The 25,752-nt window shown below is 46.8% G+C and overlaps 2 protein-coding genes across 2 annotated transcripts; one reads left to right on the top strand and one right to left on the bottom strand.

Moving 5' to 3' along the window:
* The first annotated feature begins 10,549 nt into the window (after positions 1-10,549).
* Tmco6 (transmembrane and coiled-coil domains 6) lies at positions 10,550-22,587 on the top strand. The gene is made up of 12 exons (XM_004652551.2): positions 10,550-10,634; positions 10,741-10,853; positions 16,849-16,964; positions 17,070-17,253; positions 17,452-17,556; positions 17,726-17,811; positions 18,006-18,122; positions 18,503-18,614; positions 18,710-18,896; positions 21,141-21,235; positions 21,783-21,950; positions 22,185-22,587. Exons 1-12 carry the CDS (start codon positions 10,550-10,552, stop codon positions 22,296-22,298), a joined length of 1,482 nt encoding a protein of 493 aa, XP_004652608.2. The 3' UTR covers positions 22,299-22,587.
* A 351-nt stretch (positions 22,588-22,938) lies between these two features.
* On the bottom strand, positions 22,939-25,689 carry Ndufa2 (NADH:ubiquinone oxidoreductase subunit A2). The gene is made up of 3 exons (XM_004652416.2): positions 25,532-25,689; positions 25,286-25,392; positions 22,939-23,140 (listed from the first exon to the last, which is right to left on the bottom strand). Exons 1-3 carry the CDS (start codon positions 25,630-25,632, stop codon positions 23,049-23,051), a joined length of 300 nt encoding a protein of 99 aa, XP_004652473.1. The 5' UTR covers positions 25,633-25,689; the 3' UTR covers positions 22,939-23,048.
* Positions 25,690-25,752: the final 63 nt, after the last annotated feature.

Here is a 25,752-nt window from a genome sequence, read left to right as displayed (position 1 = left end):
TTTATTTGAGAGCGACAGACACAGAGAGAAAGACAGATAGAGGGAGAGAGAGAGAATGGGCGCGCCAGGGCTTCCAGCCTCTGCAAACGAACTCCAGACGCATACGCCCCCTTGTGCATCTGGCTAACGTGGGACCTGGGGAACCGAGCCTCGAACCGGGGTCCTTAGGCTTCACAGGCGAGCGCTTAACCGCTAAGCCATCTCTCCAGCCCGGCCTTGAACTCTTGATGATCCTCCTGTCTCTGCCTCCCATGTGCTGGGATTAAAGGTGTGCACCACACACCTGGCTCTTTCTTTTCTCCCTTTCCTTTCTTCTTTCTCACCTTTTATTTTTTTATTTTTATTTATTTATTTGAGAGCGACAGACAGAGAGAAAGAGGCAAATAGAGAGAGAGAATGGGCACGCCAGGGCCTCCAACCACTGCAAACGAACTCCAGACGCGTGCGCCCCCTTGTGCATCTGGCTAACGTGGGTCCTGGGGAATCGAGCCTCGAACCAGGGTCCTTAGGCTTCACGGGCAAGTGCTTAACCACTAAGCCATCTCTCCAGCCCTTCTTTCTCACCTTTCAACACACACACACACACACACACACACACACACACAGAGAGAGAGAGAGAAAGAGAGACGGTGGGGGGGGAGGGAGGCGGGGAGAGGGAGAGAGAGAGAACATGAGCACACCAGGGCCTCCAGCTATTGTAAAGGAATTCCAGATGCATGCACCACCTTGTGCATATGGTTTTATGTGGGTACTGGGGAATTGAACTGGGGTCCTTAGGCTTTGCAGGCAAGTGCCTCAACTGCTGAGTCATCTCTCCAGCCCTCCTCTTTTTTTAAAAAAAAATTTTAATCCTCCTGCTTCCACCTCCCTAGTGCTGGGACCACAAGTGTGCACCACCACACCTAGTTTATGTAGTGCTTGCTATCCAATACAGGTCTGCTTTGTCCGTGCTAGGAATGCATTCTACCAGTTGAGCTATATCCTCAGCCCTCATTTGATTTGATTTGATTTTACTTTTGTGTGTGTGTGTGTGTGTGTGTGTGTGTGTGTGTGTGGTGTATGCACTTGTGTGTAAATATGTGTGTGTCCTGTGTTTACACTTGCAGAGGCCAGGGGAGAACAATGGGTGTCCTCCTCTATCTCTTTCTTATTTACTTGAGACAGAGTCTTTAACTGAACCTGAAGTCTCACCATTTTCAGTTAGACCGAGCCCCAGCGAACCTCTTATCACTGCCCCTCAGCCCTGAGGTTTACAGGCCTGTGTGGCCAAACAGCCATGCTTAGCTTCCCCACCCCAATATGTTTTTTCCTGTTTTTTTTTTCCAATATTTTAAAATTTATTTATTTATTTTCAAGGTAGTGTCTCACTGTAGCCCAGGCTGACCTGGAATTCATTATGTACTCTCAGGGTGGCCTTGAACTCACAATGATCCTCCTACCTCTGCCTCCCGAGTGCTGGGATTAAAGGCATGCGCCACCCTGTCCAGCTATTAAAAAATAAATAAATAAATATATCTTCTATACTTAGACAACAAACCATGGTATTTCCCTCCCCTTAAATAATTTTTTAATATTTTATTTTTATTTGTTTATTTGAGAGAGAAAGAGGGATCAGTGGTCAGGGCCTCTGTCTATTTTGGTGTTAACTAGTTATTGAAACCCATGAAGCTTCAACAAAGAATCTTTCCCTCTCTCTGAAGTGGGTTTTGCCTGACTACTTTCATTGACTCAATTATTTCGTATAAAAGTAGGATTGTGCTCACCACTTAAGAAAGAAGCTGAAGCTGGTCATAGTGGCACACGCCTTTAATCCCAGCACTCAGGAGGCAGAGGTAGGATTGACATGAGGTCAAGGCCACCCTGAGACTACAAAATGAATTCCAGGTCAGCTTGGGTTAGAGCAAGACCCTACCTCCAAAAATAAATAAAATAAAATAAAATAAAATAAAATAAAATAAAATAAAATAAAATAAAATAAAATAAAATAAAATAAGGGCTAGAGGGACACATCTGGAGTTCGTTTGCAGTGGCTAGAGGCCCTGGTACGCCCATCCTCTCTCTCTTTCTCTGCCAAATAAATAAATAAATAAATGAAAATGAAACATTTAAAAATAAATAAATAAGTAAATAAAGAAGGCTGGAGAGATGGCTTAGTGGTTAAAGTGCTAGCCTGCAAAGCCAAAGGACCAAGGTTTGATTCCCCAGGACCCACGTAAGCCAGATGCACAAGGGGGCACATGCATCTGGAGTTCATTTGCAGTGGCTGGAAGCCCTTGTGTGCCCATTCTGTCTCTCTCTCTCCCTGCCTATATCTGTGTCTCTTTCTCAAATAAGTAAATAAATAAATAAATAATATTTTAAGAAAGAAAGAAAGAGGTTGAGGGGTTGCAAAGATAGCCTCAGTGGTTTAGGTGCTTACCTGCAAAGCCTAACAACCCTGGTTTGATTCCCCAATACCCACTGTTGCAGTCTGGGTCGCATTGCTGTTAGAAATCACCTAACCAAGAGCAGCTTCTGGGAAAAAGAGGTTTATTTGGCTTACAGGCTCGAGGGGAAGCTTCACGATGGCAGGGAAAAACGATGGCATGAGCAGAGGGTGGACATCACCCCCTGGCCAACGTAAGGTGGAACACAACAACAGGAGGGTGTGCCAAACACTGGGATGGGGAAACTGGCTATAAAGCCCATAAGCCTGCCCCCAACAATATACTCCCTCCAGGAGGCATTAATTCCCAAGTATCTATCAGCCGGGAACCTAGCATTCAGAACACCTAAGTTTATGGGGGACACCTGAATCAAACCACCACACCCACGTAAAGCCAGATGCACAAAGTGGTGCATGCATCTCGAGTTCATTTCCAGCAGCTGGGGGCCCTACTGTCCCATTCTCTCTCTCTTCTCTCTTCTTCTCTCTCTCTGCTTGAAAATAAATAAATAAATTTAAAAAAATCTTGGGTGTGTTGGGGTACGCCTTTAATTCTAGTACTTGAGAGGCAGAGGTAGGAGGATCATTGTGAGTTCAAGGCCAGCCTAGTTGGGCTGCAGTGAGATCCTACCTTGAAAGGAAAAAAGAAAAAAGAAAGAAAGAAAGATGCCGGGCGTGGTGGCACATGCCTTTAATCCCAGCACTCAGAAGGCAGAGATAGGAGGATCACCACGAGTTTGAGGCCATCCTTAGGCTACACAGTGCATTTCAGGTCAGCCTGAGTTAGACTGAGACCCTACCTCAAAAAATAAAATAATAAAATAAAATATAATAAAATAAAAAGAAAGAGGTTGATTCAGGGCTGGAGAGATAGCTTAGTGGTTAAGACACTTGCCTGAGAAGCCTAAGGACCTAGGTTCAATTCCCCAGATGCACTTGGTGGTGCATGTGTCTAGAGTTCCTTTGCAGTAGTCCCAAACCCTGGCACACCCATATTTACACTCACTCTCTCTCTCTCTCTCTCTCTCTCTCTCGGCTTCTTTCTCTTTAAATTATATAAATAAAGTAATTAAAAATAAATAAAATAATAATAAATAAATTCTGAAAAGAAAGAGGTTGACTCAGCAGGTGCCTCTGGACTGGTATAGGATTTTGGTGGTTTTGCTGAACCTGCTGTGAATTATCTTCCTGAGGAAGGAGAGGCTGTGATATGTAAATCAGGTCCACAACATATACTGGGTCTATAAAGTAGTAGGGCAATTTAGGGGAGGAGAAAGGCAGAGCAGACAAAGGGGCTGTCCCAATTCCTCAAAGGGAAATGTGGCAGGTCTTGTGTTGGGCTGGAGTTCCTAAGAGGAAAACAAACAAACAAACAAAAACCAGCTCTTGAAATGAAAATTTTTCATGTTTGTGGAATAAAAGATTAAGTTTGTTGTAGTGTGGGCAGTTATTTCCCCAGAGCAGGTAATGTCAAATATACTAGGGGTACAGATTGTCTGCCTAGGATGGGGCCCTTTCAGCAGACAGGGGTGGCTAATGGAAAGGCAAGGGTCACAATGCCAGAATATGTTAGAACCCAGAAGCTGGCTCCAGCGGCAGGCAAGAGTCAGCCTAGCCCTGCCTTGAGCACAAGCCAAGCTGAGCAGTGCAAACTGGCTCTACAGAGACCATCCAGGATGTAGAGATGCACAGCAGCCCTGTGACAACAGCAGCACTCCAAGATGAGGAGGCTGGAAGGCTGACAGAAAATGACTATGGACCTGGGCAGCTACCTGAAGAAGTGCTTCCCATTCATGCCACAGTACTCATATTACCCTTTTTAGAAAACAATCGATACAAGTGATAGAATCCTTTCATAATGTATTGAATCTTGCTAATGCTTTTCTTTTAGTATCCCTCTAGCTGCTGACTCCTGAGGCTAACTGATAGTTTCTGGGAATGGATGATGACGGGGCATCAGAGTTCCTGCCACCCTCAGTAAAAGGACTTCTTTATGTAATGCTAACCTTTGAACATCTTACATATTTGAAAAAAATCTAAAAAAATCAGTAAAGATAGCAATTAAGATTTATTTATTTATTTGTACACACACACACACACACACACACACACACACACAGAGGCAGATAGAGAGAGAGAGAATGGGTGCACCAGGGCCTCTGGCCACTGCAAAGGAACTCCAGACACATGCGCCACTTCATGCCTCTGGCTTTATGTGGGTACTGGGGAGTTGAACCTGGGTCCTTTGGCTTTGCAGGCAAGTACCTTAACCACTAAGCCATCTCTCTAGCTAGAAATTAAGAAGTTGAAAGAAAGCTAGGTGTGGTGGTACACGCCTTTAATCCCAGCACTCACTCGGGAGGCAGAGGTAGGAAGATCGCCGAGAGTTCAAGGCCACCCTGAGACTACAGAGTGAATTCCATGTCAGACTGGGCTAGAGTGAGACCCTACCTCAAAAAAAAAAAAAAAATTGGAAAGAAGGTATCCTGCATTAGTGCAAAAAGGCCACACTTAAAGGCTTAAAGTTGTTAAATAAAAATCCTAGTGCCAAGGGTGGGCTACCTCCATATAGGTTGTTGGCCTCAGAAGCTTTCAAAATGATAAATGCTACTGTCATTCTTTTTGGTTCTGAACTGAAAGCTCCTTTCCTGCTAGTTGGCTTTCATAGTGTTAAAAGCACATAGGCTGCTGTGGCACATCAATTATGGGTACTTTTCAATTAGATTAAGGCCCACTTTACAGGAGAGACTTACATCTGGTACTATAAGCCAGGGCCAATAAACCCACTGGTTCAAGTTGGACTCCGGTGGAATTATTCCTTTGATCTGTTGTCAGTGACCTATCAAGGTGAATGAATATTTGTTCACCATTTCCCCAGGAAAGTGAACACAACAGGAGTTGATTCATACAAGGTTAACAGTGTTGCCAGAAAGGAAGAAGCAGAAAGCAGTTTAGGTAGGGTTAGCTGCCTGAGTGTACTTAAGTCAGGACATAGTTTTTTACCTGAGAACTTGTCTCATCTTTTCCACCAGAAATAAGATGTGAGTTTTTATTCTCTGATTTATTTATTTTTTATTTATTTGTTTACTAGAGATAGTCAGAAGGGGTGGAGGGAGAGAGAGAGAGAGAATGGGCATGCCAGGGCCTCTAGCCATTGCAAATTAACTCCAGATGCATGCGCCACCACATGCATGTGCATCTGGCTTACTTGGAACCTGGAGAATCGAACCTGGGTCCTTAGGCTTTGCAGGCAAGTGCTTTAACCACTAAGCCATCTCTCCAGCCCAAAATGTGAGTTTAGGAAGCCAGCCTATAGCAGGAGAAAGAGGTAAAGCCACAGGCCCCACCCTTAGTCACAATATGTGTATATAGCAGGTGTTCAATAAATGGCTGTCCTGGGGCTAGGAAAGAATACTGAGCCTAGAGTGAAGGTGTGGAGGGCAGGATGATGATCTGTAGATATATACATACATCCATACATCCCTTTGCCTCCTGAGTACTGGGTTAAAGGTGTGCATTACAACACCCGGCCGGTCTGTCAATATTTAATTTGTTGTTTTGTGGAAAAGATTGCAGGTTTCATTGGCTGACTTCAAAGGGTAAAATTAAATTCTAAGGGAAGGAAGCCAGTTTGAAGAACAATCCCAGGTTGGAGAGAGGGCTTAGTGGTTAAGGCACTTGCCTGCAAAGCCTAGGGACCTAGGTTCAGTTTCCCAGTACCCACATAAGCCAGATGCACAAGGTGGCTCATGTGTCCAGATTTGTTTGCACTGCCTGGAGGCCTTGGCGTGCCCATTCTCTTTCTATCTGCCTCTTCCTCTCTCTCTCTCTCTCAAACCTTAAGTACATAAAATATTAAGAAAAAGCTCCATGGGAGGGGATACATCCCTGATACTGAAAACCTACAACAGAAGAGCCCTAGGGGTGTAACGTCTGCTGCTGTCTGGCTAAATGTATATTCTATGCTCATCAAACTGCCCAGTAAGCACTTCTCTTAATGTTCATACCCATATATTAATGCTACTCTTACTTTTGGTAGAGAACCTTCTCTTTTCAGATGGCAGTGTCCTTGGGATGACTCAGAAGGCATCATGGTGCTGAGAAGTGACAGAGGAGTGCTCAGCACTGTAATCTCTCTATCACACCTTCCAAGGCTCAGGGTCTAATGCGGAAGAGGTGGTGGAAAGAATGTAAGAACCAAAGGAAGGGTAGGACTCCTTACAATGTGCTCCTTCAGACATAAAATGGCCTGGTTATCCATGAGTTCACAGTTTGACACTACCTACACATCATCATAATAGGAAGAAAATATCATAACATTAAAATAAAAGAAACTGATTGAAAGGGAGAGGGGATGTGATGGAGAATGGAGTTTCAAAGGGGGAAATGGGGGGAAGGAGGGCATTACCATGGGATATTGTTTACAATCATGGAAGTTGTTAATAAAAAATAAATTAAAAGGGCTGGAGAGATGGCTTAGCCTTTAAGTGCTTGCCTGTGAAGCCTAAGGACCCTGGTTCGAGGCTCGGTTCCCCAGGTCCCACATTAGCCAGATGCACAAGGGGGTGCACCCATCTGCAGTTCGTTTGCAGAGGCTGGAAGCCCTGGTGCGCCCATTCTCTCTCTCTCCCTCTATCTGTCTTTCTCTCTGTGTCTGTCGCTCTCAAATAAATAAATTAATTTAAAAAATATTTAAAAAAAATAAAAAAATAAATTAAAAATAAAAAAGTTTTCTAGTAACAACAAAAAGAGAAAGAAACATGCTGGGTTTGGTGGCACATGCCTTTAATCCCAGCACTCAGGAGGCACAGGTAGGTGGATCACTGTGAGTTTGAGGCCACCCTGAGACTACGCAGATAATTCCAGATCAGCTTGGGCTAGAGTGAGACCCTACCTTGAACCCCTTTGTTACCCGCCCCCCCAAAGAGTTAATAACTATCCCTAAAGCTTGCTGGCAATAAAGAAGGCACAGAGGTGTTTGGCCTCCTTTCCTGATTGTTGTGCTGCCCTTAGCCAAGATGGCCTTGAAGGACCAGGGACCATCTGAGTATCCTCTCTTAGACATTCCTGGCTGAAGAAGCCTATTCTGAACAAGGACACAAACAGCTACAATTTTCTTATCAAGTGTACCTGGTACAGTCTGTTTCTTAGGATCCTCCATATAAGTCTGAACCCCAGCCTGGCTCAATGCTTCAGCCTCCCTCCCAGGGGAAGGTTACTGCCCCTTGCTGTTTCTCTCAATAAACAGTCTGTCTGTAGACATCAAGCCTGGTGTTCTCTTGCTTTTCTCTTACACTTTCCTTAATGAATAGTAGAATAATGGCACTCACAGTTATCCGAATTATCTTAAAAATAAAGGGAGGGGTTGGAAAGATTGTTTAGTGGTTAGGACATTTGCCTGTGAAGCCTAAGGACTCACGTTTGACTCTCCAGGTCCCATGTATGCCAGATGTACAAAGTGATGCAAGCTCAAGGTCGCATATGTGAACAAGGGGGTGCACATATCTGGAGTTTGACTGCAGTGGCTGGAGGTATTATACCAATTCTCTCTCTAGCTCCACTCACTGTCTCACATAAAAAAAAAGTCCAGTCTGTTGCCTCAAAAAATAAGTAAATAAAGGGAGGGCTGGAGAAATGCCTCAGCGGGTAAGGCCCTTGCCTGCAGAGCCTAACAAATGAAGTTCGATTCCTCAGTATTAATGTAAAGTCAGATGTGCAAAGTGGCACATGCATCGGGAGTTCGGGAGTCTATTTGCAGCAGCTGGAGGTCCATTCTCTCTTCTATCTTCCCCTAATAGAAAATAAATAAAATTATTTTTTAAAAGCTGGGTATGGTGACCCAGGCCTTTAATACCAGCACTTGGAAAGCAGAGGTAGGATGATCACTATGAGTTAAAGGCCAGCCTGGGACTACAGAGTGAATTCTAGGCTAGCCTGGGCTAGAGTGAGACCTTACCTCGACTTCCCCACCCCCCGCAAAAAAAAGGAAAAATATGATACTTGGAATTTGAGGTTCAGGGAATTTAGACTTCAGTAGCCCAGTGTAAAAAAGAGACGTCTTGGTGCAGGTTAAGCCTACCAGATAATGTGAGCCTGAAAGCAGGCAGGTGTGTTGACTGAGTTTGGGGCTCTTACAGTGATGGTAAGAAAGAAAGATTCTTTCTTGACTACACTTCCAATGGTAATCCTCTCCCCTGGAGAGAAGGATTATGGTGGGCAAGGAGTGACCCTCAGTGGGAGAGCACTTGCCTCACCTGCGCTGCATCCTGGGTTCCATCCCTAGCATGTGCATGCGTGAACACACACTCACATGAAAAAAATTATGGTAAAATTGATTTGGAGCCAGGTGTGGTGGCACACGCCTTTAATCTCAGCATTCAGGGGGCAGAGGTAGGAGGATCGCCCTGAGTTCAAGGCCAGCCTGAGACTACATAGTGAATTCCAGGTAAGCCCGGGCTAGAGAGAGACCCTACCTCGAAAAACCAAAAAACAGGATTTGGAATAAGTCACCAGATCAGATTGAAGAAATGTTGACTTTCAAGCGACTGATGGCTGAGAAGTGGCTTCGGTGTCTTTCTCCCCATGACCTGCTCCCGCCCCCACTGCAGCATCACTGTAGTGAGTCACGAGCACGCGCTCAGCACATCAGACCATGCTCTAAGGACAAAGCAAGTTCTAATGTGTGGAAACGGATTAAATATTTGTTTTCTGAAAAAAAAAGAAAAAATAAATAAGTAAAGGGAGCCTGGTGTGGTAGCTCATGCATTTAATTCCAGTACTTGGGAAGCTGAGGTAGGAGTATCGCTGTGAGTTCAAGGCTCGCATGGGACAACAGAATGCGTTCCAGGTCAGCCTGGGCTAGAGTGAGACCCTGCCCCTCCACCCCAAAAAAGAAAAACACAAAACAAAACCAAAAACCTTGGTGGGCTGGAGAGATAGCTTAGTGGTTAATGCACATGCCTGTGAAGCCTAGGAACCCAGATTTGATTCTCCAGGTCACACGTAAGCCAGGTGCACATGGCGGCACATGCACCTGGTGTTCATTTGTAGTGGCTTGAGGCCCTGCCGTGCCATTTTCACTCTCTCTGTCTCTAATAAATAAAATCTTAAAAACAAACAAACAAAAAGAGCATAGTTCGGGGATTGAATCTGGGACTCAGGGCATGCTACGCAAGCACTCTAAACTGAACTACATCCCCAGCTTTGGGAACTTCTTTATGCAGAGGAGTGAACTAATTATATTTCTACAACACTGAGATGAGTGTATTTGGTCTTAGTGGAGAGCATTCTGGGCAGCCCTGGTCAGTGGAAGCCGAGTTACTGGTGAAATATGGCGGCTCTACACTTGGAGCTGTTACATTACAGCGCGGAGGCAAGGGGGAAACTGTTTGCCTACAGGATGACTACACTGCTGGCGTGAGCGGATTGAGGATGGGCAAGAAGAGGAAGCCCAGGCCAAGAGCTGCTCCACCCTCCCTGGAGATCGTAGCCTGGACCCGGCCCTCCCCTAGCGCGGCCCGCCCCTCCCCTAGCGCGGCCCCGGCCCTCCCCTAGCGCGGCCCGTCCCTCCCCTAGCGCGGCCCGCCCCTCCCCTAGCGCGGCCCGCCCCTCCCCTAGCGCGGCCCGCCCCTCCCCTAGCGCGGCCCGCCCCTCCCCTAGCGCGGCCCGCCCCTCCCCTAGCGCGGCCACGCCCCTCCCCTAGCGCGGCCACGCCCCTCCCCTAGCGCGGCCCCGCCCTCTCCTGGCTCGCCCCCCGCCCTCTCCTAGCTCGGCCCGCCCCTCCCCTAGCTCAGCCCGCCCCTCCCCTAGCGCGGCCCCGGCCCTCCCCTAGCGCGGCCCCGCCCCTCCCCTAGCTCTCCCCCGCCCTCCCCTAGCTCGCCCCCGCCCCTCCCCTAGCTCTCCCCCCGCCCTCCCCTAGCTCGCCCCCGCCCCTCCCCTAGCTCTCCCCCGCCCTCCCCTAGCTCGCCCCCGCCCCTCCCCTAGCTCTCCCCCGCCCTCCCCTAGCGCGGCCCCGCCCCTCCCGAAATCGGCCACGCCCCTCCCCTAGCTCGGCCACGCCCCCAATTTGCGCGGCGGCGGCTGCGCAGTTGGAGCGTACTCGCGGCCGCGCGCTTCAGCCCCGCGATGTGGAGTTCACGGCTGGGCCGTCCCCGGCCGCTGGCCTGTGGGGTGGAGGAGCTGCGGCGCCGCCGGCGGGAGCGGGAGGCCGGTGGGGGCTGGCGAGGGAGCCGGGGCAAAGGGAGGCGGCGGTGGGAAGTCGGGGAAGGAGACTCCCGGCGGAGCCGCGGGCTGACAGCCTCCTCCTGTGCCTGCAGCCCTGCGGAAGGCGCGGAGGGAGCAGCAGCTGGTCAGCAAGAGGCTGCTGCGGGAAGACGTCCCGGAGGAGGCGGCAGGCGAGGGTGCCGACGCACCACTTGGGGAAGCGGAGGTGAGGATGCGCGGCCTGGTGTGCGCTGCCAAACTTCCGCGAGTGCCGGAGCTCTGCCCTACACCCGAATGTCCTCCACCTCCGGGTCACGTCTGAAACAGGAGGATCGTCCTCTGCTACTCACTACCCCTCATTCACACATCCACCCATCATCAAATCCTGGCCGATTTAAAATTTCTTTATTTTATACCTTTTGAAGAACTCTAGGGTCTTGATGTGTCTCTCCACTGCAGCTGCCACTACTCTTCCCCCACCCCGAATACTACAGCAGCCTTCTAAAGGTTATATACCCTTGCCACCTTAATTCGTCTTCTTAAAACACAGAAACTGGGGCTGGAGAGATGACTCAGCGGTTTAGGTACTTGCCTACAAAACTTAACAACCTGGGTTCGATTCCCCAGTACCCACATAAAGCACAAAGTGGTGCATACATCTGGAATTCGTTTGCAGTGTCCAGGGGCCCTGGCTTGCCCATCTCTGCCGCGCTGTCTGTACATATCTCTCTGCTTGCAAATAAATAAAAGTATTTTATAGAATACAGAAATTCTGAGACATGGCCACACATGCCTCTAATCCCATCACTCGGGAGGCAGAGCTAGGAGGCTCGCTGGGAGTTCAAGACCACCCTGAGTCTGCATAGTGAATTCCAGGTCAGTTTGGGCTACAGCGAGACCCTACCTCAAAAAAAAAAAAAAAAAGCTAGAAACTAGAAACCAGGATGAGGGGATGGCTCAGCAGTTATAACCACTTGTTTGCAAAGCCTGCTGGTCTGGGTTTGATTTCCTAGAACCCATATAAAGCCAGATGCACAAAGTGGTACATGAGTCTGGAGTTCATTTGTAGTGGCAGGAGACCCTGGAGCACCCACTCTCTTTCTCTCTTTGCTTGCAAATAAATAGGTAAAAATAATTATTTTTTATTTTTGGGCGCACTAAGGACTCTAGCCACAGCAAACGAACTCCAGAAGCATGTGCTTCTGGCTTACATGGGTTTTGGGAAATCAAACCCGGGTTTTTAGGCTTCTCAGGCAAGCACCTTAACCACTAGGCCATCTCTCTAGCCCTATAAAAAAATATTTTTTTCAAAACCAAACAAACTGGGTTGGAGAGATACAGCAGTTAAGGTGCTTGCCTGTTAAAGCCTAAGGACCCAGGTTTGATTCCCCAGTACCCAGGTAAAGCCAGATGCACAAAGTGGTACGAGCATCTGGAGTTTTCAGTGGCTAGAGGCCCCTGGTGTGCCTATTTCCTCTCTCTCTCTCTCTGCTTGCAAATAAATAATTTTTTTAAATATTAAAAAAATATTTTAGTGACCTGTCAAACTCAGCATGATCAAACCTCTACCTGTCTTATCAGTTTCTTCATCCTAACCACTGTCCCACTTTCAGTTCCTGGGACAATATAGCAGACTCTTTCTTGTTGCAGAGTCTTTGCATTTGGTCTCTTGGTATTCTGTCTTGGCATCCAGTTTGTTGCTTGCAGGCCATTAATCTTATCTAGTTGGTTATCATCTCTCCAACTAGGCTTTCTTTATTTTTTTGTTTGTTTGAGAGCAGGCTGGCTACAAACTGGCAACCTTCCTGCCTGAGCCTCCATCTAGACTTACTTAGACCCTGTCTTATCACTGAAAATTGAGGGCCAGGCTGGGGATATTGTCCAGTGGTAAAGTGCTTGTCTAGCATGCTCCAGGCCCTAGGTTTAGTCTCTAGGGTTAGGGCAGATCCAGGAGTCAGCTGGGAGTCACACCTGTAGTCCTGGCACTTGGGAAGTTGAGGCAGGAGGATCTTGAATTTGAGACTAGTCTTGGCTAAATAGCAAGACTGAAAAAATGAGACACCTGCACACGATCTAGAGTATAGATGTTTAGTAATTATTTTTTTGAGACAGGGTCTCATAGAATGACTTGTAACTCATTATGTAGCTGAGAGGATGACCTTGAACTGATTATTCTGTCTCTACTTCCTGAGTCCCAGGTGTGTGCCCCCACACCAAGTTAGTGAAGTGCTGAGGCTTGAACCTATGTCTCTCTGCATTCTGGGTAAGCATTATACTAACTGAGCTACATCCCCAGCCCAAGTGTTCATTGCTTATTGAATGAGTGAGTGAAAGTGTTTATACATTCAGTGAGCATTGGTTGTCTTGTTGTAGTTTTGCCTGTATTTATTTACTTATTTATTTATTACAACTTTTTTTTTATTCACAACTCCATGATTATAAAAAATATCCCATGGTAATGCCCTCCCTCCCCCCACTTTTCCCCTTTGAGACTCCATTCTCTATCATATCCCCTCCCCCTCTCAGTCTCTCTTTATTTTGATGCCATGATCTTTTCCTTTTATTATGATGGTCTTGGGTAGGTAGTGTCAGGCACTATAAGGTCCTGGATATCAAGGCCATTTTGTGTCTGGAGGAGCATGTTGTAAGGTGTCCTACCACTTGGCTCTTACATCCTTTCTGCCACTTCTTCCACAATAGACCCTGAGCCTTGGAAGGTGTGATAGAGATATTTCAGTGCTGAACACTCCTGTCACTTTTTTCCACCACCATGATGCCTTCTGAGTCATTCCAAGGTCACTGACATCTGAAAAGAGAAGATTTTCTACCAAAAGTGAGAGTAGCATTAATATAAGGGTATGAACATTAAGAGAAGTGCTTACTGGGCATTTTGATAAGCATAGTATATCCATTTAGCAAGACAGCAGCAGACGTTACACCCCTAGGACTCATGACTACCCGTTTTAAGTTTTCAATATCAGGGATGTATTCTGTCCCATGGAGTGGGCCTCCAGTCCAATTGGAGGGCAGTTGGTTTTCGCATGTATTCATATATCTAATTTACAATCATACTTATTCACTTATGTGATGGGCATTGAGACACACAAAGACTGACATGGTAGAGTTCCTTTCTATTCTTTTTTTAAAAATTTTTAATTTTTTTATTTTTCGAGGTAGGGTTTCACTCTAGTCCAGGCTGACCTGGAACTCACTATGCAGTCTCAGGGTGGCCTTGAACTCACAGTGATCCACCTACCTCTGCCTCCCTAGTGCTGGGATTAAAGGCATGCGCCACCACACCCGGCTCTCTATTCTTTTAATGTGTGTGTGTGTAGCATGCCAGGGTCTCTTGCCTCTGCAAATAACACTGGATGCTTGCATTGCTTTTTGTATCTGGCCCCATGTAGTGGATGTCTTGGAAATTGAACCTGAGTCAGTAGGCTTTGTAAGCAAGTGCCTTTAACCATTGAGTAATCTGCCCAGCCCCTAGATTCCTTTAAAGTGCTCACAGACCAATGAAGAAGACAGATGTCCTACCATTTATCACAATGAGAGGAAAACATGAGGCCAAAGAGAAACTAAATCTGCTGGAGGAAGCCAGAAAGGCCATGATGAGCAGAAATCTGAAGGGAGGGGGAGTGGACTGGGTATTTCAGGCAAAGGCAATTAAAACACATCATGTGATTGTAGATGTTGCTGAAGTATAGGTTGCATGGGGAGAATAGTTGGAGGGATTGGTTTTTCCAAGCTACAAAATTTGTTTTTCATTAAAAAAAAACATTTTATTTATTTGCAAGGAGAGAGAAAGAATGGGCACACTAGGGCCTCTAGCCACTGCAAATGAATTACAGATACATGTGCTACTCTGTGCATTTATCTCTAAGTGGGTACTAGGTAACTGAATCTGGGTCATTAGACTTTGTAGTATCTTAACTGCTTAGCCCTCTCTCCAGCTCCTATTTTCCTTCCTCCTTTCTTTTTTTTGGCGGGGGGTGGGGGTAGAATCTCACTCTAGCCTAGGTTGACCTGGAATTCACTATATATCTCAGGGTGGCCTTGAACTCACAATGATCCTCCTACCTCTGCCTCCTAAGTGCCGGAATTAAGGGTGTGTTCCACCACACCTGGCTTTTCCTTCCTTCCTTCTCTCCCTCCCTCCTTTCTTTCTTTCTTCCTTCCTTCCTTGCTTCCTTTCTGTGAGAGAATTAGCATATCAGAGCCTCTAGCCACTGCAATTGAACTCCATATGCGTGTGCCACTTTGTCCACTTGTGCGACCTTGCATTTGCATCACCTTGTGCTTCTGGCTTATATGGGATCTAGAGAGTTGAACATCGGTCTTTAGGCTTTGTAGGCAAGCACCTTAACTGCTAAGCCATCTCTCCAGTCCATTTTTTTTTTTTTTTTTTTTGGTTTTTTTCGAGGTAGGGTCTCATTTTGGTCCAGGCTGACCTGGAATTAACTCTGTCATCTCAGGGTGGCCTTGAACTCATGGCAATCCTCCTACCTCTGCCTCCCGAGTGCTGGGATTAAAGGCGTGCGCCACCACGCCCGGCTCCAGTCCATTTAAAAAAATATTTTTATTTATAAGGAGAGAGAGAATATGGGCATGCTAGGGCCTCTAGCCACTGCAAACCAACTCCAGATGCATGTGCCACCAGATGCATGCATTTGGCTTTATGTGGGCATCTGGCTTTTACATGGGTACTAGGGAATCAAACCCTATTTGTTAGGCTTTGCAGGCAAGTGCCTTAACTGCGTAGCCATCTCCCCAGCTCTGTTTTTCATTTTTAAAACATAAAAAAACTTTAGTTTTAATTTTCATTTATTCAAGAGAGAAAGGAAATAATGGGTGCTCCAAGGCCTCCAGCTGCTGCAAAGGAACTGCAGATGCATGTGCCACCTTATACATCTAGCTTACATGGGTCCTGGGGAATCGAACATGGGTCATTTGGCTTTGCAATCAAGTGCCTTACCTACTAAGCCATCTCTCCAGCCCTAAAATTTTAAATTAAATTAATTTATTTGAGAGACAGATAGAGAATGGGTGTGTCAGGGCCTTCAGCCACTGCAAACGAGTTCCAAACACATGTACCACCATGTACATCTGGCTTACATGGGTACTGGGGAATCAAACCTGGGTCCTTAGGCTTCACAGGCAAGCACCTAAACCACTAAGCCATGTCTCCAGTTCTATTTTTCATTTTTACATATTTGTTTATGAGAGAGAGATAGGCAGAAAAAGAGAGTATAGGTGCACCAGGGTCTCTCACTACTGCAAATGAACTGCAGACACATATACCACTTTGTGCATCTGGCTTTGTGTGGGTACTGGGGAATTGAACCTGGGCTTTCAGGCTTTACAAGCAAATACCTTTAACCACTGAGCTATCTCTCCAGCCCCACGCTGAGAAGTTTAAATGTTATCCTGAAAATACTCCTATAAGAAGCTAGAGTAGGCTGGGTGTGGTGGTACATGCCTTTAATCCTAGCACTTGGAAGGCAAAGGTAGGCAGATTGCCATGAGTTCGAGGCCAGCCAGACTACCCAGTGAATTCCAGGTCATCCTGGGCTAGAGTAGACCCTACCTTGAAAAACAAAACAAAACAACAACAACATAAAAAAAGAAGGCAGGGTAGATATGTCATTCATACTTATCAGGTGAGTAAACATTTACATTCTTTGGGAGTAAGTGGCAGGGCTGGTAATAGGAATCAGTTCTGATCCCCTGACTGTCTACCCCTTGAAAATATTGGTGCTTGGGCTGGGGAGATAGCTAAGTGGGTAAAAGTGCTTGCCATGTAAGTGTGATGACATGGGTTTATATGCTCAAAACCTCTGTAAAGCCAGATGCAGTAGCAAGCCACTATAATCCCAGCCCCTCCTAAAATGAGATCAGTGCCAGAGACAGGAAGATCCCAGAAGCTCACAGGCTACCAGCCTAGTGTTTAGAGCAGTCCATAAGAGACCCTGCCATAAACAAGGTGGAAAGGTGATGACCAACAACCAAAGTTGTCCTTTGACTACCTCTTGTGCACTCTGCTATGTGCAGACTTGTACTCACAAACATGTACACACACACACAGATTATTTTTTAAAGGCTGATGCTCATTAGCCATATGTTGTGATAGTGGACGAGTCACAACACAGGTAAGTCAGTAGAGAAGGACTCAGGACTTGCTTCCTAGCTGTGTGTTCTCCTTTCCTCCTTTTGGGCTTCAGGTCCAGCAGTTCCTGCGCTTGGCCCAACGGGGAACAGATGAAAAGGAGAGAGAAAAGGCTCTGGTCAGCCTTCGTCGAGGCTTGCAACATCCTGACACACAGCAAACCTTCATCCGGTCAGTGTGGGTGCTGTGAGTGGTTGGCTGGGGCTCTCTGGGAACAGGAGAGAACAGAGGGAATAGACCATGGGCTTAGCAGGATTCTGGTGTTCATTTACGTAGGTTGGAGGGCAGCATGCGCATCCTTGTCGGGCTCCTGACCAGCAACCGGGCCCTGTTGCAGCTTGAGGCAGCTCGATGCCTACATGAGCTCTCTCATTCTGAGCAGTCTGCAGTGGCAGAGGCCTGCCTGCCAGCCACTTCGTACCTCCTTACCTACCTCTCTGGCCACAGCTCAGACTTCATAGTAAGCCCTACCTCTTCCTACCTTGCTTTAGGCTTGAGAGTTTAAAATTCTGCATGTAGAGGGAAGAATAAACAGCACTGTGTACCCACCATTTTCCCTCTCATGAGTTTCAATGACAGGGATGTTCCATTCTCATCTCATCCCGGGCCTGATGACAGGAGATGAGCCCTGTCCAGTACTTTTGTTGCTTCCTCTCAGGAGCTGTGTCTGTACACATTGGGGAACCTCATTGTGGAGAGTGAGGCTGTGAGAAAGCAGCTAGTACCACAGGGCATTATTCCAGCCTTGGCTGCCTGCATCCAGGTTAGTGCCCCTTCCTCCCTCCATAACAAAACCCCCTTCATTCCACTGCACATGCTCCACTGGCTTTGCAAGGTAGCTCCAACCTCTGTCCTGTGTCAAGGGGCTGAAAGTCTCCTGAGACCATATGACCTAGTTTCCAGAGTCAGATCCCTATCCTGTCTACTTCTAGTCACCCCATGTGGCTGTGCTGGAAGCCCTTGGATATGCCTTGTCTCAGCTTCTGCAAGCTAAGGAAGCTCCAGAGAAGATCATTCCGTAAGTAAAACTATGTCTACAGATGGAGAGTCAAGGTTGACCCCCTTGGTATATAGCCCACAGATGCCTCATCTGATTTTTACTCCACGTGAAAAGGACTTTGGGTTTGGACACTTTTTCTCTTGCTATAAGGGGTTGGGAAGAGTCAATAGTATCTTCATGGTTCCTGATCACAGTCCTACTTCTACTGGCAGCTCTTTTCTGGACTCCACTCTTCCCCAACACATGCTGCAATTGATGCAGCCTGGCCCAAAGCTGAACCCCGGGGTTGCTGTGGAGTTTGCATGGTGCCTTCACTACATCATTTGCAGGTAACTACCAGCTGGGAAAAATGCCACAGATCTTTCATGGAGCTACCTTCCATGTGGCTTAGGTTTTTGGACTGAATTCAGTTTCTAAAATGCTATAGTGAGTTTCATTCTTCTGTGGTCTCTTCTCCTCAAACCCCCGCCCCAGGTAGGGTCTCACTGTAGCCCAGGCTGACCTGGAATTCACTATGTAGTCTTAGGGTGGCCTCACATACACAGCAGTCCTCCTACATTTTCCTCCAAGTACTGGGATTCAAGACGTGTTCCCCCATGCCTGGCTCTGTGGTCCTTTCTTTCGCTTAAGAGATATACAGACCTAGATGTTTTCTGTCTTACAGGAAGGATTAATCATAGATAGTAACTGTTACTTCCTGTTAACCTAGTCAGGTCAACAATGCCCTGCTCATCACCCATGGGGCTCTGTCTACTCTGGGGTTGCTGCTGTTGGACTTGGCTGGGGCTGTGCAGAGAACGGATGATGCAGGATTGGAACTGGTATGTGAAAAGGACAGTTTAGGGTCTAGGAGATATTTTTTCATATTCTGCTCTTCTGTATACACCCACACCTGATCTTCAATTTGCCTTTGCAGCTTGTATGCCCTGTGCTTCGGTGTTTAAGTAACCTGCTAACAGAAGTGCCAGTGGAGGCGGTGGGAGGGCAAATGCTGCTCAGAGATGAACGTATTGTGGCAGCCTTATTTATCCTTCTCGAGTTTTTTCTTCAGAAACAGCCCAGCTTACTGCCTGAGGGCCTCTGGCTCCTCAACAATCTCACTGGTAGGTATTGCAATCTGTGTAGGATTGGACTTTTATAATCAAAATATTTATTAAAATCAAGGGAGGACAGCCAGATGTGGTAGCTCAAGCCTTTAATCTCAGCACTTGGGAGGCAGAGGTAGGAGGATTGCTGAGTTTGAGACTAGAGTGAGTTCCAGGTCAGCCTGGCCTAGAGTGAGACCCTACCTCCAAAATATCCAAACCAGGCTAGGCGTGAATCCCAGCACTTGGGAGGCAGAGGTAGGAGGATTGCCATGAGTTCGAGGCCACCCTGAGACCACATAGTGAATTCCAAGTCAGCCTGGGCCAGAGTGAGACGCTATCCTGAAAAAACAAAAAACAAACAAACAAACAAACAAAAAATCAAGGGAGGGAATAAACCTGTTAGGAAACATAGTATAGATTGGAGGATGTGATAGAGAATAGAGGAATAGAATACTTAAAACACTACAGAAGGGGTCCACTCTGCAGTCTTGGTGGTTGGGGTGGCCTTTTATCCACCCCTCCTGCTACTCTGTCAGTGCCAAGCATGGGGGCTCTCTGCTAGCTCATTCATCTCACAGGAATACCTAGGGCTCTGGAAGGACACTGTAGAGCACTTCTCCATCTACCAATGGCTGTCAGGCAATCTCTTTTTTCCCCCACCTTCCCAACAAGTAAATTGCCTTGGCCTTAGCTCTTTCTGGGTGGAGTAAAGAATAGCTTAGAGATCTCTGCCTTTACTCAGCAAAATAAGGACAGCCCCACACCCCCTCCATCCCCCCCCCCCAGGTAGTTCTTCCTCTAGTCCAGGCTGACCTGGACGTCTCAGCGTGGTTTTGAACACATGGCAGTACTACCTTTTGCTTGTTCCCCAGACTTGGCAAAAAGGCTCAGTAGATAAGCAATGTTTATTTAAAGCATTAGCACTCCCCCCCCCCCACCTTTTTGTGAGAGAGACATGCCAGGGCCTCTAGCCACTGCAGTTGAACTCCTTGCACGCTTGTGTCACCTTGTGCATCTGGCTTTTGTGAGACCTGGAGAGTCAAAACATGGGTTCTTAGGCTTTGTAGGCAAGTACCTTAACCAATAAGCCATCTTTCCAGCCTTTTTTTTTTTGAGGCAGATTCTCACTCCAGCCTAGCCCAGGCTGGTCTTGAACTCACAGCAATCCTACTACACCCAATTTCATTTAAAGCTTTGAAAGTGTGCTGGGTCTTGCAGAGATTCACCCAGCTAAAGCTGCCTCTCTCCACCCAGTCATCCTGAAGGATTCTGGGGCAGGTGGCCACTTTGAAGCTCCTGAAGCCAGGAGAGGGAAAGTACTGTTAGAGCTCCCCCATGTATATACTTTTTTTGATTTTTCGAGGTAGGGTCTCACTCTAGCTCAGCCGTGTATATACTTTTATGCATACTCCTGAGGACATATTGGGACTCATCTGCAGTATAAACAGATGTTTTTCCCTTAATTTTCTGGTATGTACATATACATCACACGCCAGGCATGTGTGTGAGGTGCTGCATGCATGCACATACACGCTACAAACATGGAAACCCTTTTCTCCCTGGCACTTTCAAATTTTTGGTGAGTCCCCAGAGCTAGAAGCTACTAGACACAGGAGGGAGTCTAAACTTTTCCAATCATGCTGGGAGAATAGCCAAGGGCAGGGAGTTCCAGGGCTGCAGAGATAGGATGGATATCTTGGGAGGTCCTATTCCCCTACCCCTCAGAAATCCAGGAGTGTCAGGCCCCAAAAAGTTGTAGTTTAAGGGGTTTCGAGCCGGGTGTGGTGGCACACGCCTTTAATCCTAGCACTTGGGAGGCAAAGGTAGGAGGACTGCTGTGAGTTCTAGGCCATGCTGAGACAACATAGTGAATTCCAGGTCAGCCTGAGCTGCAGTGAAACCCTACCTCAAAAAAGAAAAAGAAAAAAAAAAAAAAAAAGGCCGGGGGTGGGGGGAGGGTTCTGATACTCTCATCCTCCTGGGGCCAAAGTGCTAGTCAAGAGCCTTGCAATGGGGGAAGTGTGTGTGGAGACTTGCAGATGCCAAAATTCTGCACATGTTTTGGAGACAAGTTGGCAACTGTTAGTATGAGCAAGCATTCCTTGTCCATGAGGGCCCACAGCTGCAGTTCTTATTCCATACTGAGTAGGGAGGGCCCAGACCTTTAGAAATACTTCCTCATGGCCTAGGCTGGAATGGATAGAATTAGCAGTGCAGGCCATTGTTAAAAGTGCTTCATACTGACATTTTCCCTTCCAGCAAACAGTCCTACTTTTTGTACCTCCTTGCTCTCGCTGGACCTCATAGAGCCCCTTTTGCAGCTGTTGCCACTATCTAATGCGGTGAGCGTAATGGTACGTATTGGTGTCATTTGAGGCCATGACCTGCAAGGTATAAATAGGGACAAAAGTCCTAGGTTTTGGGCTGGAGAGATGGCTTAGCGGTTAAGGCATTTGCCTGTAAAGCCAAAGGACTTCGTTTCAATTCCCCAGGACCCACATAAGCCAGATGCACAAGGTGGTGCATGTGTCTGGAGTTTGTTTGCAGTGGCTGGAGGCCATTCTCTTTCTCTGTGTCTCTTTCTCTCTCAAATAAATAAATACAAATAAAAAATATTTTTTGAAAAAGTCCTAGGTTTTTAGAAGTCCCTTTGAGAACTGGAAGATGGTTGGCTTTGGAGCCAGGCTAGTCTAGGTGTAGATCCCTAAGCTGAACTACTACTTACTTTCCTTGGGCAAATCTACTATCCACCTGAAGCTTGTTCACTTACACATGGGGTGATGGTAGGCTTAGACATGCATAGAAAAGTAGAATAATGCTTGGGTACATAGTAAACTTTGCCCATACTGTCATCAAGATCTTGGGTTTTCACACACGGCAATTGTATCCTTTTGTTTGCAGGTGCTGACAGTTCTGTGCAATGTTGCAGAGAAGGGTCCAGCTTACTGCCAGCGCTTGTGGCCAGGGCCGTTGCTCTCCTGCTTGCTCAACATACTGGCCCTCTCTGATACTGAAGTAGTAGGCCAGAGTTTGGAGTTGCTGCAGCTGCTGTTCCTTTATCAGCCAGAGGTGGGTTTCTGGACACCAGTCCCCTGCTCAGGAGCCTCTAGCCTCACCATGGTACCTTCCCTTCTAGTCCTCACTGTATTTATTTCTCTGGGCCAGGCTAGCCTATGTGGGCTGCAGACCAGAACCTTTAGCTTGTTGTGAATGCACTCTCCACTAAGAATTGGGCTAACCACCCATGCAGCTGTAGGATTGGGTCTTAGGGCGTAGCTGTTGAATACTTTTTTTTGTTCTCAGGCTGCCCAGGCCTTCCTGCAGCAGTCAGGGCTGCAGGCTCTGGAAAGGCATCTGGAAGAAATCCAGCTTCGGGATAGAGTACATGCTGTCCAGCACACAGCTCTTCATGGATGACATGGCTTCTCTGTCACACCAGTCTTCCCCATGGACTATTTAATCTGCAGTCTTGGATCCTGCCTTAGCTCCCCTCACGCTCCTCTTTTGCTTTTGCAACTGTTGGTTGTTTGCATAACTTGTGATCCTCCTACCTCATTTTCTTCAGCAGATTGGGTTACTGGCATGTGATAACCACAGTTTGCAGCTTTTGATGAGAAATAAAGGGCTGGGAATTTAGCTTGATGTCCCTGTGTTCAATCCCCAGCACCAAGGGTAAGGAATGTGAGAAATAAAGTTTTATTTTAAATTTTTGTTTGTTTTTACTTATTTGAGAGCAACAGACAGAAAGAGGCGGAGAGAGAGAGGGGGAGGGAGAGAGAGAGAGAGAGAATGGGCACATCAGGACCTCCAGTCACTGCAAATGAACTCCAGATGCATGTGCCACCTTGTGCATCTGGCTTATGTGGGTACTGGCGAATTGAACCTTGAACTGGGGTCCTTAGGCTTCACAGGCAAGCACTTAACCGCTAAGCCATCTTAGCTTTCTCTTTAAAAATTTTTGTTTATAAGTTTTATTTTTATATTAAATTCCTTTGCCTTAGTGGTTACACAACAAGAGGGAGAGGTTAAGTGAGAACAAGAACATTTGGAGACAGTGTTTTACATCAGAAGCTTTATAAGGAATAACACCACATTTTCCCACAGCATAGTCAGTCCAGCAGAGCCTAGGTTCTGGGGCTCTTGATTATAATCCTCGGTGGACAGACTTCAGGCTTTGCCACTTAGTACATTCTCCAGGGCTCTGTTTACCTGATCAGCACTGAAGTTGTTCAAAGACACATTCTTCTCTTGGCCAAATGCTGCAGAGAGAGATGATTTAAGTGTGTAGTATGTACACCAGTGCTACAAAATTATAAAAGGTCTTTGTCTTTATCTCAAAGTCTTGTTTAGATCAGAAAGGTTGTAGAGATAATTTTGACTAATTCGGGGTGGCCACAATGAGAAAGAAAGTGTTTCATGGACACTTTAAGATTACTAAAGGCATTACAGTGTGAGCAAGATATTATAAGGGCCTAACCTTAGCTAGCCACACCATTCTTTTTTAAAAATATTTTAATTAATTAATTAATTTGACAGAAAGAGGGAGATGGGGGGGGAAGAGAATGGGTGTGCCAGGGTTCCAGCCATTGCAAACGAACTCCAGACATGTGCACCCCCTTGTGCATCTGGCTAATGAGTGTCCTGCGGAATTGAACCTGGGTCCTTTGGCTTTGCAGACAAATGCCTTAACTGCTAAGCCATCCCTCCAGACCCTCCTTTTTTTTTTTATTGACAACTTCCATAAGGCCATCCCATTCTTCAGCCTACCTTAGACCACCTGGCATAATACACGGTACAATACACTACTTTTAAAACTGAGCTGGCAGGCATGGTGGCTCACGCCCTTAATCCCAGCAATTGGGAGGCAGAGGTAGCAGGATCTCTGTGGGTTCAAGGCCACCCTGAGACTATATAGTGAGTTCCACGTCAGCCTGGGCTACAGTGAGACCCTACCTTGAAAAACCAAAAGCCTAAAAATAAAACCCCCCACACTTCTAAAAGTGTCTCCTAGACTGCTGCCGTTTTCTTCAGACCACTGTCAGTGTCTCATACTACCAAGTCCATTAGTTGAACCAATCTGTCTTACGGTGTGACTCATCCCACCCCCAGATATTCTCAGGGCATGGTTGATGTGGTTAAAATCTGAACCACTCAGCATAAGTATTTATTGTGTTTGGTAACATATTAAAATATTTTCATGGCCAAGGATGGCATTACTCTTCACTTGCCATTTGCCCCAATTAAAGTTTAGAAATTACCAGTTTCAACAATAGCTTAATCTGTGTTCAAAATGTTAATAAAGGTTTTGTTACATGAAATGCATAGAAATTTAAATAAAAAAGATATTTTCAAAGTGTAAGTAGGAATCAAAAAAACGGAGGACGGGAAACTGTTAAATAACCGGTAATGGTGCCTTTTTTGGTGTTGAGATTTAAACCTAGATAGTCTCACATATTAGGCAAACATTCTACAACTGAACTATATCCCCAGTCTTTTTTGTTTTGTTTTTGTTTTTCAGGGTAGGATCTTGCGCTCTAGCCTAGATGGACCCTGGAATTCATTATGTAGTCTCAGGCTGGCCTTGAACCCACAGTGATCCTCCTACATCTGCCTCCCAAGTGCTGGAATTAAAGGTGTGCGCCACCATGCCCGGCCTTAAAATTTACCTTTTATTTTTATTTTTTAGTAGGGGCTGGAGAGATGGCTTAGCGGTTAAGGCGTTTGCCTGAGAAGCCAGAGGACACCTACTTAAGCAGAGGTGGCACATGCACCTGGAGTTGTTTGCAGTGGCTGAATGCCCTGGCATGCCCATTCTCTCTCAAATAATAAAATAAAAATTAAGAAATATTTTGAGTCAGGGTTTTACTCTAGCCTAGGCTGACCTGGAATTCACTATGTAGTCTCAGGTTGGATTCAAACTCATGGCAGTTGTCATATTTGCGATAAAAAGGACAATAGTGAATGAGCGCGCCAGGGCCCATAACCACAAATGGGCTCCTGAAGCTTGGGCCACCCTGTGCATCTGGTTTACGTGGGTCCTGAGGAATCGAACTCGGATCCTTACGTTTTGCAGGCTTTAATCACTAAGCTATCTCTCCAGCCTTAAATTTACCTTTATGTGATTAGTAAGAAGTGTCTGAACTAGCACTGGCCACACGTAATTTGGAAAGACCTACATTGACGGGAATAGCTTAGGATACCTTCTATTAAACATAGAAGTCCACTTTGAACTGCAAAAATTCCAGGTACCTACGCCAAGACCCGGAAAGCTCCATATACATGATGCGTCTATGCAGAGTACCCCGCGTCATAGACCAGTGTTTTAACATCGGCAAAAGCAAGGCTGAAGTTCGAGTTTTGCGTGACCTTGGGAGGCCCTTTGTTTTCTGGGGGTCAGAACTCACCGTAGCGGACCCAGAGCTTGGGCTGCACCTCCGAGCATTCGCGAATCAGAATGGGCAGGTTGGGGTGCGCCTTCTTCAGCTCCACATAGCGTTTCTCGATGAAGTCCCTGCGGAGCCGAAGACACCGCCGCTGGAGCTCGGGGTGACAGCCCTCCCACCGCCGCCCGCCCCGCCCCGCCCCGCCCCGCGGAGAGCCGATGTCCCAACCCCGGCGACCCGAAGCCCGCCTGCCTCTCCAAGCCTCACCTGACCCCTTGGCTACCGGGCGAGCGTTGGCATAAGTGAATGCGAATCTCACGCAGACCCAGCTTTGCCCCGACGGCTCGACTTGCAGCGGCCGCGGCCATCTTGGCTAATGCTGGAGCACCCAATCGCAGACCTTCTAGCGAAATCGCCGACCCTAGCCCACCACGGATTGGATAACGGGAGGGGGCGGGGACAATTCTAGCCAATGACACGAGAGCATT

This window comes from Jaculus jaculus, chromosome 13 (assembly GCF_020740685.1).
Source record: "Jaculus jaculus isolate mJacJac1 chromosome 13, mJacJac1.mat.Y.cur, whole genome shotgun sequence".
Lineage (NCBI taxonomy): Eukaryota > Metazoa > Chordata > Mammalia > Rodentia > Dipodidae > Jaculus > Jaculus jaculus.
This window is presented reverse-complemented; position numbering and strand designations above follow the sequence as displayed.